The 13,397-nt window shown below is 43.2% G+C and overlaps 1 protein-coding gene across 5 annotated transcripts in view; it reads left to right on the top strand.

The window, feature by feature from the left end:
* ninaC (STKc_myosinIII_N_like and MYSc_Myo21 domain-containing protein ninaC) overlaps window positions 1-13,397 on the top strand; it is a 64,716-nt gene that overhangs the window by 18,428 nt on the left and 32,891 nt on the right. For 4 of the 5 annotated variants that reach the window (XM_071675689.1, XM_071675690.1, XM_071675691.1 and 1 more), the window contains exons 1-3: window positions 11,325-11,520; window positions 12,091-12,265; window positions 13,189-13,318. In XM_071675689.1, coding sequence (XP_071531790.1) covers window positions 11,351-11,520; window positions 12,091-12,265; window positions 13,189-13,318 — 475 coding nt within the window. In that variant the 5' untranslated portion in view covers window positions 11,325-11,350. Of the gene's footprint in view, window positions 1-133; window positions 225-7,959; window positions 8,059-8,868; window positions 8,941-9,864; window positions 9,979-10,712; window positions 10,906-11,321; window positions 11,521-12,090; window positions 12,266-13,188; window positions 13,319-13,397 lie in introns of those variants that run through there. The other variant, XM_071675692.1, reaches the window with a different exon arrangement.

The raw sequence follows: 13,397 nt of genomic DNA, 5'->3' as shown, positions 1-13,397 counted from the left end.
TGGTTCATGGTTAGTAAAGGTGATAGAATGGTAGGGGACAGGTGGTTGTGATTTGCTTATGCCAGAGTACACGTGTGAGTGGCGATGGCAGGGGAAAGGAGGTATGCTGCTCACCCTAGATGGTCATCCTCAGGTGCTTGGTGAAGACGCCCGACCACCGGCCCGTCATGATAGAGGTGATGGAACATCCCTTCATCACATCTGTTCCCGAGGATGTCACTGAGGTTAGTCACGACGTCTATATACAGTTTATCAGAAAAGACAAACAGTGTAGCATGTTCTGTTTGCTTCTATAAGAGTTCTCAGATTATTTTTTCATTGCCAACTATTTCGCTTGCAAAAAAAAAAGATGTGGTTTTGATAAGATGTGAAAGGCGTCCCACTTCAGGAAGTCTCCGTGTAAAATCTTGTCTCAAGGTATTGAACCGCATTGTAGCACCATAACCACAAATGTTAACCCCTGTGGTTTCCCTCGTCGCCCGTTGTTGCTGCTGCGTGGATGGGAAAGGGAAGGGTTTAGGTGCTATTTAGTCTCTTACTGTTTGGGAATATCATAGAAGTATTCTGATGAAGCTAGAGGTAACAGGAGGACGGCCGTTGGTATTGAAATAACCTATGGGCAATAACAGGGAATGTGACAATCAAACACTGATAAATGGGATGTATATTCTGTAATTGTTCATAAACAGTCACAGTATATGTTTGAAGAATATGTAGAGAACAGCTGTTGTTGCTAATGATAAGTGACTACTACTACTACTACTACTACTATAGTTCTGCTACTGTGGTTACTACTACTATTACAAACAATATTTGCCAAGGAACGACTTTTCTGCAATCCAGGTAATAACAATCTTTATTTGAAGAGTCGTCTTTTTGTTAGCATGTAATCATTCACATTACAGAGTCCTGTAGAAAGTTTTGACTAGGTCTTTTGCAGATATTTATACACTTTCAGTGTCCTTTTTCTAACCGAAATATAGATTTTGTAATCAGTTAAGTACAAAACCTCTTATGAAAACAGAACATTATTAGTTTTTAAATTTGTATTTTTTCATTGTATTGATATTCATCACAAATGTATAATGGTGGTTTACTGTGAACAGCAATTGCCTACATAAATACCAACATCAGATCTTTGCTCTAAACAGGTCATCTTACTATTTCAAAAAATACACACACACACGCACGCATATACATATATAACGTGGAGAGGGCGGCGTTAAGGGAGGGTAATACATGTTGTTGAAGTTGGTTGCATTGGTGAACATTAGTTGCAAGAATAGATGCCTCATGGTCTGCGATCACTTGTGGTTGATCATGAGTAGAATACATTTGCTTCTTGGTATGTACTTGCCTTTAGGACGGTGTTTAGAGGATTTGGACCTATTTTATTGGATTGTTGTTTGGAGCCTAGTCCAAGTTAGACGTAGTGTTTGATGTCCACATCCTCTGCCTCATGTGGTGCATGAGGGGTCATGGTTCGAGCTTAAGAGCATGGCGATCAGAGATAGGACGGCTGAAGCCATGATTACTGCTATCAGACTCGTTGTCGAGGACTTCCACGTCTACGCGGTTGTTGTGGGCGAACACGCTCTTAAGGGCGTCCCTGAAGTCGTCGTTGAAGTAAGCGAAGATGAAGGGATTACATATGGATACCAGTAATGTCATGGCGTGGAAGAGGGACTGAGCAGCTTTGCCCCTCACCTCGTCCATCTCTCCAGACACGAGGTTCGTAATTCTGGAGGGCCACTGGAAGATGGCCGTGATCAGAAAGATCTTCACCGTGAATTTAGCAGCTTTCAAGTTTTTGTTGAGGAACATCATTCGGAAGACCCCTTGCTCTTCTCGCATGCGCTTCAGCTGTGAGTTTGCGATGTAAAAAAGGTGGAAGTATAAAGTGAGGGTGACCAAGGAGATGGCGAGAAGGGCTGGAGTCGAACATGAAGATGTATCCCTTTGATACAATCTTGTTGGCGACGCATTGGTTCAACATAGTATTGTTTTCCTTCGTTAACCAAGTAGAGTTCTGTTGATCGTTCCTCCAGAGGTTGTCGTCGCTTGAGACATTGATATGAAGAGCCGGCATATCAGTTTCATTCTCATGTACTACCTGACCAGCACCGCTACCAACTAGGCCAGCCACCAGCCGACTCATTCCCTCAGCTCTCATTCCCGGAAGGAAGATGGCACCAGAGACGAAGAAGCTGCAGACGGAGATGGCAGCTATAGCCAGGACACAGTTACTGTCGGTGATGACGTAGTAGTAGGACATGGGCTTGGTGATGGTGATGTACCGCTCCAACGTCACCCCCAGCAGCGACAGATGGCTGAACGTGCCTGTTACAAGAACACATCGCGTCACATACACATCCTAAAAGCAAGAGGGTTGAATGGATTCTCTTTCTGTATTTCTGTTTTGATTTGCCCTGATAAGATTGTTTACGTTATAGAGAGCATTGTTTTTTTTTTTATAGAAGACAGGAAGTAGATGGGAACAGGAGGAGTGCGGGCCGATGGAAAGATGTGCTTGGGACGAATGACGTGGAAGACTTGGTAAAGTTGAGCCCGGATTAGGACTGTGATTGTGAAGAGAGAAGAATGTGTTGCAGGAGAAGGAAGTGAAGCTACGCTGTTCATTGATTTTTGCCACGGATGATTGTCTTACAAACGAATTGTGCTCATAGGTAACCGGCGGTTCCTTAGAAAGAATAATTCCTACTGTTACTAAACGTTTTGTATGTTGTTAAACTGTTTGTTGATTTGCTACTGAGTACGGGTGGTAAACTGGTAAATCATGCTACCTTGCATATGGTCTTAAATTGGTCTTATGTATTCCGCACAGCATATGGTCTCTCGATTTTTCATTTATACTGCATTGCATTTGGTATATTAGTGACTGTTAATACTGTATTGCATATGGTGTTATTATAGTGTTCATCTATGCTTTATTGCGTATAGTCTTATAGTACTATATTGCATGTGGTCATATATTCATTCATCCTGCATCGCATATGGTTTCAGAGTGATCATTTGTATTGTACAGTATGGCATATATTCTAATACTGTTCATGAATTTTGTACAGTGCAAACTTTTTGCTAGAAAATAGATTGTTGTGTTATTTATTCATAACTGTAATGGATATGGCGTTTGAATGTTTGATATCACTGCATATGATGTTCAGTTTGCTCTCAGAATACATTGATGTGTATAATGTTTTAGTGTTTATGTACGTTATTGTCGTCAAAAGTATTACATTTTTCGTTGACAAAATATTCTATGTGATGTTAGCTTACCTAGTTACAGACTTACTGCCTTTGTATGTTGTGAGACGTTATCGTGTTCTTATCCTGTAGTGTGTTTTGTTGTATTGTTCACTTATACAATGTTGTGTATGGCGTTGTACTGTTCACTTCCAACGTGTCATAATTATGTACTGTCTTGTATTCGTTCATAACGAATTGCAAATTGTATGAAGATGTGCTGCGCAGTGGAGTATGATGGTAGGGTGTTCACGTATCTGCACTGATTGTGACATTGAATCATTGTATAGGTCACTTTACATGTGGCTTGTAAGATACACCAATCACATTGCTAGGCCTACGTTGCTGAGGGGACGGACAGATTCCTACGACTAGCCACGCCATGGAGACCCGTTGCTACAAGTCTGGCTGTGAGGATTATGTTTCGTCTGGAGCCACAAGACGTGCTATCCCCTGTGTATAGATGGATTCATTGTTTAGTCCGAATCTTCCCACTTTGTCGTATGACATGGCAGGAAGCCCCTTTGTGTTGTAGCATGAGTGAAAGTCCCGCCTGTGTTATAGCTTGAAGTGAAGCCACTTTTGTTGAAGCGTGTGGTATGAAGGCCTCCTGTGTTACAGCATGAGATGAAGCCTTCCGTGTTATAACATGGAATGAAGGCCCATTCTGTTACAGCATGAAGTGAAGCCCCACTTCGTTAGAGCATAGGATGAAGCTTCACTTTGTTCTAGCATGGGATTTAGCCCACAGTGTATTAGAATGGGATGAAGTTACGCTTTGTTATAGCACAAGTGGAAGGCTCACTGTTGTACAGCATGGTATGAAAGTCCCATGGGTTATGGCATAGGATGAGGCTGACAGACTCGCCATCCTTCACCCACTGAGTATCAGCGAGTGTGTGTGTGTGTGTGTGTGTGTGTGTGTGTGTGTGTGTGTGTGTGTGTGTGTGTAACGTAAGTATTCGTCTGGAGTTCAGAAAATATGGTCACGTCTTTACTGCTCGTCTTTTTTAAGGACTTTGATTATGGCTGTCGTCGTCGAGGGCTTGGCGGAACTTCCCTCATCCAGGCATCATTAGGTTTGTGTAACGTGACCTCAAGACCTGATATAATGGCTTGCGTACTTACCCCGACACACTACACCGTAATGGAGGCCGCCCGGGACATTATTATGATCCGCCACATCCAGTACGTCAGCACGTCTCCAACAGCCATGCCTAATGCGTCAGCACGTCTCCAACAGCCATGCCTAATGCGTCAGCACGTCTCCAACAGCCATGCCTAATGCGTCAGCACGTCTCCAATAGCCATGCCTAATACGTCAGCACGTCTCCAACAGCCATGCCTAATGCTTCAGCACGTCTCAAATGTAATGTGAATGTGATGAACGTATGTTGTATGTCTCTTGACTGGTACAGTATATAAAAAGACTTTTGTATGTATGATATTGCGGTAGCTTATTACGGACACATCAGACGGATATCATTGTTGTGGATTTGGAAGGCGTAGCTCAGCCGTCGGATTTGATCATATAACCGCAAGATATATATATATATATATATATATATATATATATATATATATATATATATATATATATATATATATATATATATATATATATATATATATTTAGGTTAAGTCCCTCATGAGGGGATAAGTCCCTTCATGAGGGGAACTTATCGAACAAAGTCGGGAAAGATATGAAGGAATGATTTTGTGATAAAATGATGGATTATCATAAAGCAAAGTGAAGAAGTGGAGAATACGATGAACATTAAAGGCTTCAAGAAATACTAAGATTTGAGACAGAACTTAAGATAAAGGAAGAACTCACGAATGCACAAGTCATTTCCTAGATACGTCACTGGGTAATCACTCACTTGAGAGGCTGAAGATTATGCAGAGGGCGAGACAGGGTAAACCGTCGCTGATGTACGTCTGGGCTGAAGTCGTCCAACTGTACACATCCAGCAGGACGGCACACAGGTGACCGCAGCCGCATATAACATCCCCTGCGGGAGGCTATTGTGTTAAGAGAACCTCCCGAAGGGATACTGTGAAAGAAGGTGGTTGTGGAGGAGGATACAAACGAGCAAGTGGGAGGGTTAGTGATGAAGCTGATGATCAGACAGACCAACTATGAACCAGGAGTTGCCCACCTGCGGCCAAGTTAGCGATGAACCAGAAGGAGTGGTTGCGGTTCAGTTTGCGGTAGGAGGCGACGCAAGCTATCACGAGGCCCGAGGAGGTTATGACGGCCAACCCCAGCATGAAGCGGATGGAGATCTGAACGCGCCAGTACTGGACCTGCGCCTGGCTGGACTCCTCCATCTCTGCAGGAACACAGTGCCGTTGCTATAGTGACCGACAAGAGGGAACGGAGCGAAGGGCTGTAGGGGAAAGTACGTTAGAATTGGGAAAGGGAGGGAAATGCATGAGAAGCTAGAGTAAACCTATGCCTTAGGACAGGACATAAACATGGACGGGGAAGTGAAGCGCCGCAAACGTAAGTAGAAAGGAAAATACCATAACTCGAAAGGAAATTACCGTAAAAAAGTTAGAAAAGCCGACTTTTCTGTATTTAACACTGTTTGGGATGGTCTTCACAAAATCCATCGCTTCACGATGGTCATTACAAGTCCATCATTGCTCAGGATGGTCAGTCACAAATCCATCATTGTTCAGGATGGTCAATCACAAGTCCATCATTGCTCAGGATGGTCAGTCACAAATCTAACACTGTTCAGGATGGCCATACAACTTCACAGTGGTATCGTATGTCCATCACTGTTCATGGTGGTCGTCACAAGTCCAGCACTACTTCAGGGTGGTCATCACAAGTTCGTCACTATTTTTTTGTCATCACCAGGCCAACATTGCTTTAGGATGGCTACCACAGACCCCACAGCTTTTCCGGATGGTCATCACTAGTCCCACGCTGTTCAGGACGATTTTCAAAATTCAGGCATCGTCTAGGACCTAGGATAGATTGGTCAAGAACAGCCCAGTGTGCGAGCACGAATGTGTGTGATAATCCCATCGAGGAAAGTTCAAGATTTAGATAGGTCAAAACGCCGAAGAATTTACAGTGTATAGGAGGCCTTGTATGTTGATAAGTCTGTGTGTGTGTGTGTGTGTGTGTGTGTTTGTGTGCTCTTACTGTGGGATTGTGAATTGAGACGAAATGCGTTACTTTCATGGTTGAAAACGGTATCAGACACCAAAGCCTGGTGGAGGCGAATACAACAGACATGAGGTAGCGTCTGGTTTTAGGGAGGGAAAAGAATGTTGAAAGAGGTTAGAAATAAAATCAAACGAACTTATTAAGCTGCACTCTGACAGTATATGCCGTAAGACTGGTATTAAGAGTTGAATACAAAAAACATTCGAATTCGAATTTTCAGATGTTGCCCAAAAAATGAATGGTTACAGTGGTTACAGTAGTAAGAAAAAATGATGAGCTTTAATTCAAAAGCAAAGAGTTGTTCAACTTTGATAATATGCACCATGCACCAGCCAAGGAGAACTTAACCGTGTTACGGGACCAGGACGATGGCCGTGGAGCCGGTGGGGACGGAGTCGAGGAAGACGATCTAACGGTCGTTGTCCGTCAGCCGACTGACCCCCGCCACCCCTTGTACTACCTGTCTTCCAGTCGCCGCCCCACGCAGCCGCTCTCTCCTCTCCTCCCACACACTGCTGCACCTATAGGGCTAACGCTGCCTTGTTGGGTCGGGATGTACAGTAAACTCGCCGCTTCTGTGCCAAAAAATCAATCAACCATCTTCCTACGCCGGCTTCTTTACTCCTGTATGTGCCCTTCTGGCTCAGCCTCTCTCTCTCTCTCTCTCTCTCTCTCTCTCTCTCTCTCTCTCTCTCTCTCTCTCTCTCTCTCTCTCTCTCGATCAGCCCGTAGGAATAGATGAACAGCTGGGTTGGTTGTGAACCGGCTGCCGCAACCACGTTTCGAACCCATGCTGTCTACTACTGTGGGCGGCCCGTAAATGCGTCACGGTCAGGAGCTCTACTCTACACCACGGATATTTTTTTTGAGTCGATTGTGATTCAGCCAGATTTATAAGTGATTATTATGAGCCAGTCATGATTTAAGTAACCATCGACCTTTACAATTCAAAACTTTTCGGGCATGTCATTGGTCCAATTCTGTGCACTTTTTACCTTCTTTATCACACTTTTATGTGTGTATCTTTACGGTACGTAACGCACACAGACAGCGATGGCATAGCTACACCTAGTGTGTTTAGAGGTTTTAATGTTAAGTTTCATGGCTTTAAGGTCTCAAGAGAATTTCTTATTCTTTTTATCAAAATGTTCTGTTGCTCACCAGTATTTCCCCACAACAACTTATTTCAGCAATGTGGTTGTGATTACATGTTACTCATATCGTAGCGGTTCTTCGTGTGTGATACATGCACAGCTGTCCATCCCTTTCGTCTCGTCGCTATGATAGCCATTGGTGTGGTGGACCGCAGTATTGTGTATAGGTGATAGACAACGTATATTTGCCTTGACGGCGATATAGCAAAATGCTTAGGAAGACGTTTTAAATGTATGGCGGGTGACACTGACGCGTTTTATTCATGTTGCTTCTGGTTTGTTTTTGTGTTTGTATTGTGTTTCGTTAAGATTTATTTATCGTTGGTGACATGTGGTTTGTCCTGTCTGCTGCAGGTGAGGAAGAAGCTGCTGGAGGAGCGAGAGAGACTAATCAAGCCCGACGAGCGGATCCAGCGAGCCAAGAGCGCCATCGCACGCCAGGGATACCTCAAGGTGATTCACCGACTCCCATCCGTCTCTTTCATCGTTCTCCACGCCTTCCTTATCATCTTGTCCTTCACCCTGATCTTCCTGTCCCTCATCCTCATCTTCGTCTCCCTCATCTTTATCATCCTTTCTCTTCTCCTTGCCTTTCTCAGTATTCTTTTCTTCATGTACCTCTTCCCCCTTCACCGTATTTACTTGAATATAATAATTCTTACTTTCTCTACTGCAATTTTCCATTCCTACGTTCATTTCTCCCACCCACGTATGCTCAGTACCATTTATACTTGCTTTTTCTGAAGGCGTATTTGCCGTCATGAAAGTAGGTGTTGATTCAGTCTGGTTACGCTTCGTAGTCATAACCCATTTAAGAATTTGTGCGTCTGATAATTGATGAATCTGTTAACTGATGATAAAGGATTTATTACTGCCATCTCGGGCCTGGCTGATATGTTAGGGTTCTCGAGTCTTTATTAACTGCCAGGGTATCCATGTTTTATTAGGTGATCCACTTTTATTTTATTTAATTTTGCTTAAACCTTTTCGAAGTGATATTTCCAGTTTGATTGTCAGCAACTCAGGGTAAGTTAGTCATTTGGTGTGCCTGTCATGTCATGCGCTTGTCATATTCACGTGCGTGTGATGACAGCTTTATGGAGAGCTGTACGGGACGTAAGCCATCATAAAACACGTAAAAGTCACCGATATTCATAACCTTTTACTTCACTTTTGTCTTCGATGATGTCCTGCATTTCCTCGGTGTCATATGCCATTCCCTGAGAGTGACGTTGGCTGAGATCCTGCGGGGTTCCTTTTCAGACGGAGCGACGCAGCAAGCCCAAGAAGATGGTGACGGACGACCTGGCCTCGCTGGAGTTCTTCAACGATGAGGTGAGTTCCACTCCCCCCCGCTCACTTCTCCCTCATAAACACCTCAAACTTTCTTACCTCGTGTCACCTGAAACATGCCTCACAAACCTCTTAACCTTACCACATCGTACCTGTGTTCAGCATTTGATACCTTTACTTATACCATCACATAGTTCATTCATGCCTCCACGCCTGTCACCTACTCATGCTTCCTCATTCCGAACTGCACAAATCATCTGTTCGCACCAACTCGCTCTTGTAACTCGGTCATGTTTCCTCATTAATTGCACCACACTGAAGTTCCTTCTCTCACACCACCTCATGAATATTACCATAATCATTTCTTGTCCTTATGTTACCACAGTGTTATTTTTACACTTACAACTCTGTATGCAGCCATGTCTCCATTGTGCCTATTCTGCATTAAGTGTATCATTAAAGTACGAGAAGATTGTAGTGGATTGAGTAGAAGTAATATATTTATACAGTAAAAAGTAAGAGAAAAAAAGTAATTTTTACAGCAAAATGAAGCGGCTTATATGAGATCTGATCGTAAAACAAAATGACCAGTATTTGCGATAGATATCTTTGCGTCATTTGAATGACGTCATTCCATATATTAAAGATATGCTGCTGACGTAGGAGCGCATGGAGAGGCAGAACTCGCTAGCAGTAGTTGTAGCCAATAGTTTTGTCAAACAGTCGTATTAGTTGTGTCATATTAATAAAGCAGTGAACAGGAGTTGTGTAACATAAACAAGCAAGGTAAGTAGTAGTTGTAGCCAGTAGTTGTGTCAGACAATCTTATCAAGAGTTGTAAGTCATAGTAATAAAACAGTTAACAGGATTGTGTAACATAAACGGTAGCAAGGTAGCATTCGAGGGCCGACAGTAACCAGTGGTTGTGTCAGACGAACTAACTGAAGAGTTGCACGTCCTTTCCAGGTGATGATGGAGACGCTGTACGCCCGCTGGCAAGGTGGCTATATTTACACTTGGGTGGCAGATGTACTCGTGGCAGTCAACCCCTTCGGTAACATGTGCAAGTACGACGAAGAGGTGAGAGTGGAGGAGTAGTGAGCCATGTACTGTGGGTGGGGACAAGGGCATGGGAGTGGAGGGGAGAAGAGTGCTGCTGGATGTGTTCCAGTGTTAAGATCTGCTTGTAGCTTCACTTTTAAGACGGCGTTGATTTAAGGGAACTGTGAACATTTTGGATCTTGACTTTTTAGGAATCTAGTGGTTTAGATTAGGAAAATAACGAATGAAAGAAACTCAAAACGAATTTATGTGCAACAAGAGGTGTTTAATGAGACAATCTTAGCTTCTTAAGAAATTACAGGAAAGGATTTTCATGATTTGAATATGTAGCCATTCCAGATAATATAGGAACTTATATGATATACTCTATCGTATATGCCTGCTCAAATGTTCTGATGTCTTGCCACACAGTCTCCATCAGTATATGTACCCTCCATTGTCACTTGTCACCATTAATACTGATATTCTTCATTGTTCTCGATTGGTCTCCTGAAAGTCGTACGTTTCTTCAACTTTTCTCTCTTCATAGAATGTCATTTTCTACTCATTTTAGCTCATCGTTTGTTCTTCTCCAAGCCATCTTTCCATACCTATGCTTCCACATGCTGTCACCTCATTATCACCATTAATTACCATAGTCCCTCAGTCTGTATGGTTAGTCCTCAGTAACTATCGCCCTCCCTTCCCATGGTCTTCGTCCTACCTCAGCAAAACCTGCAGTCACCACCTCCTCCTCCTCCTTCGTTCTTTAGGTCCAGGTGAAGTACAAGTCCAAGTCGCGGAGCCAGAACGACCCTCACGTATTCGCCGTGGCCGACCGCGCTCACCAGGACATGATGCACAACAAGGAGCACCAAACCATCGTCCTGACTGGGGAGTCTGGCAGCGGCAAGACCTTCAACTTCCGTCAACTCGTCAATCAGCTTTGTCACATTGGATGGGTGAGTTGAGGAGCATCCTCCCTGCGATGCACAGTAGCTGTAGAAGATGTAGTTTCATTTGTTGGTAAGGTTTCATATTTATGTGCCCATAAACAACTCTTTGATAGGGCTTAGCAACCTTGCAGATTATGAGTTTCCCATATTACTTCCACTGCTGGCAAACTTTTATTTAATGTATGGATTTTTCATTGGTAGATTTGTTTAATTACTAAACAAGAAGAATTATATATATCTCGCAGTTGAGGTGCACCAGTCCTTGGAATAATTTAATGTGAAATACTTTAAGGATTATGTTGCGTTAGATAAGTTTGTCGTTCACAAATATCTTTCGTCATTTGCAATCCAGTACACCTTGTGTGTACCCAGTTTAGTCACACTCGCTGAAAGTAACTTTTCAATCGTTGTGTTGGTTCGGCAGAGCAACCCCTGGCCTCATCGACAAAATCAAGATGGTGTACACCTTGTTGGATGCTTTTGGAAACGCCGTCACTCAGCTTTGTGCTGACTCCACCCGCCATGCTCGGTACTTCGATATCACCTTCTCCAAGACTGGCAAGGTTTCTGGGGCCATTGTTTGGCTGCTAATGCTCGACAAGTACCGGGTCACAGAGAGACCGAGGTAGGTCATGTATTGTAATGGACATAAGATTTCCTTTGTAATATATGAAGGCCATATAGCCCATATAGGCCATATAGGGGAGAAGTGTTATAAAAGATGATACTGTCGCTGAGGATCACTCAAGCCATGGAGGGCGGGGGGTATTAAGCTCACGTGAGAGTTGTGGTGGAATATCAGGGTCGAGAGAGGATGAGGGAGAGTTATGAAGATCACTGGAAAATTACGGTAAGATTAAGGAGCAACAGAGCTTTTACTTCTCTTTTCCCATGTCCCTTTTGCTTATCTTTTTGTTCATGCATAAACCATGTTCATGACAGTCATGATGGCAAATGATTGATCAGGTGCGAACGGTTATTTAGATTCATATTGACACTAGGAGCAGTACTCACGATGCTTTGATTTGAATCTCTTTGTGAAACGTTATTGTAACTTAGGCACTGGAAATATTTCGTGTTTCAGTTGAATCACGTATTAAAAGGGTTTTCATTTCAAGTATGAATAAAGTACCATGCCATGTAATTTACCCCATCCTGTTTTTGTGTGTCTGGTGGTGCTCGTCTTGGCCGACAGAGGTGAGGGCAACTTCCACATTTTCTACTACCTGTACGACGGCCTTTCTCAGAGCTCACGACTTTCTCGCTATGGGCTCAAGCTGGGCAGGAAATACGTTTACCTTGGCAAGCATCCCTATGACAACGAGGTCACCAACGCCCAAAAATTCACCAAGGTCGAGGAGGCTTTACAGGTGGGTCTTTGTAAAGTTCCATCGTGGAAGACTTGATAGGTAGTTTGCTAAGAGGATGTTTTAGAGTGATCATGGGATGGTCCGCAAGTGAGTAGTTGAAGGCTGTGAGGGTGAGCCGTAGGATTCGCCGCAAGTGGAACCTGGAAAACGAAAGGCGTGTTGTGGAAGGTGCTCCGGACAGGTCTTGGAAGAAAGTTGAAGCTTGGGTGATCCATGTTGGGTCACAGGGTGGGTCTTAGAAGGCTATGCAAGTAGTTCATCGAAAAATGGGGAAATAGTTGCAGTGTAAAGGTTTCATAAGATTCTCAGAACTTCAATAGGTTTATAGGTTAGTTGTGGATGTCTGTCCAGACATCATGTGGAAGTCGGTTCACGTAAGCTGTGAATGCAAGCTGTATGGGAATTTTATTCATGTTGGTCATGGGAGGCTTTATGTAGGATAAACTCTGCACAGACGGGGCGTAGGGAACTCTCTAAAAGGATCGTAGTATGGCTGTCTGTGAAGGTGGTTTTAAGTCTGATGTTTGATACATGAAGCTCTGGATGAATTATACGTGAAAGATAAATCATTTGAGATTCGATATATTTCATAAGAATCTCTGTAGACGAGTACGACATTATGCCATGATTATTCAGTGATATATGTGTATTTTTTTTTTGAGGATGTTTGAAATCAACCGAATCCAATCATTTCTCCTTTGAACTGTTCTTCCCTCTATCTTAAAAAGTGATTTTGTTTAAAGATTTGGTATGATTTTGTTTTAAAAATCTTCTAATCTGATTCATTCATATCACTGTGGAAAGCGTTGCCTATACGCCAGACTCGCTGTTTTTGTTGTATTTTAGATGTAAAATTACCTCTGTTAATGTTTGTGTGTAGATAGGCACAGGGTATATCCTCATGTAGCATGTTCATGTGGCAGGTAATCGGATTCACGGAACGGGAGATCCACACCGTCTACCTGGTCTTGGCTGCCATTCTTATTATTGGGAACATCGACTTCACGGGAGACGACCAAGCCGCCATAGCGGACATGGAGCCTGTCAAGGAAGGTAGGCTATTTTCACTCGCCAACCCTGTTCTCCCTGGTTTACTACACTCACAGTGTGTGTGGTGTTACTATACCTGTGC

The sequence above is a fragment of the Panulirus ornatus genome, chromosome 21 (genome assembly GCF_036320965.1).
Source record: "Panulirus ornatus isolate Po-2019 chromosome 21, ASM3632096v1, whole genome shotgun sequence".
NCBI lineage: Eukaryota > Metazoa > Arthropoda > Malacostraca > Decapoda > Palinuridae > Panulirus > Panulirus ornatus.
The sequence above is the reverse complement of the archived record's forward strand: the minus strand, read 5'-3'. Positions and strand labels throughout refer to the sequence as shown.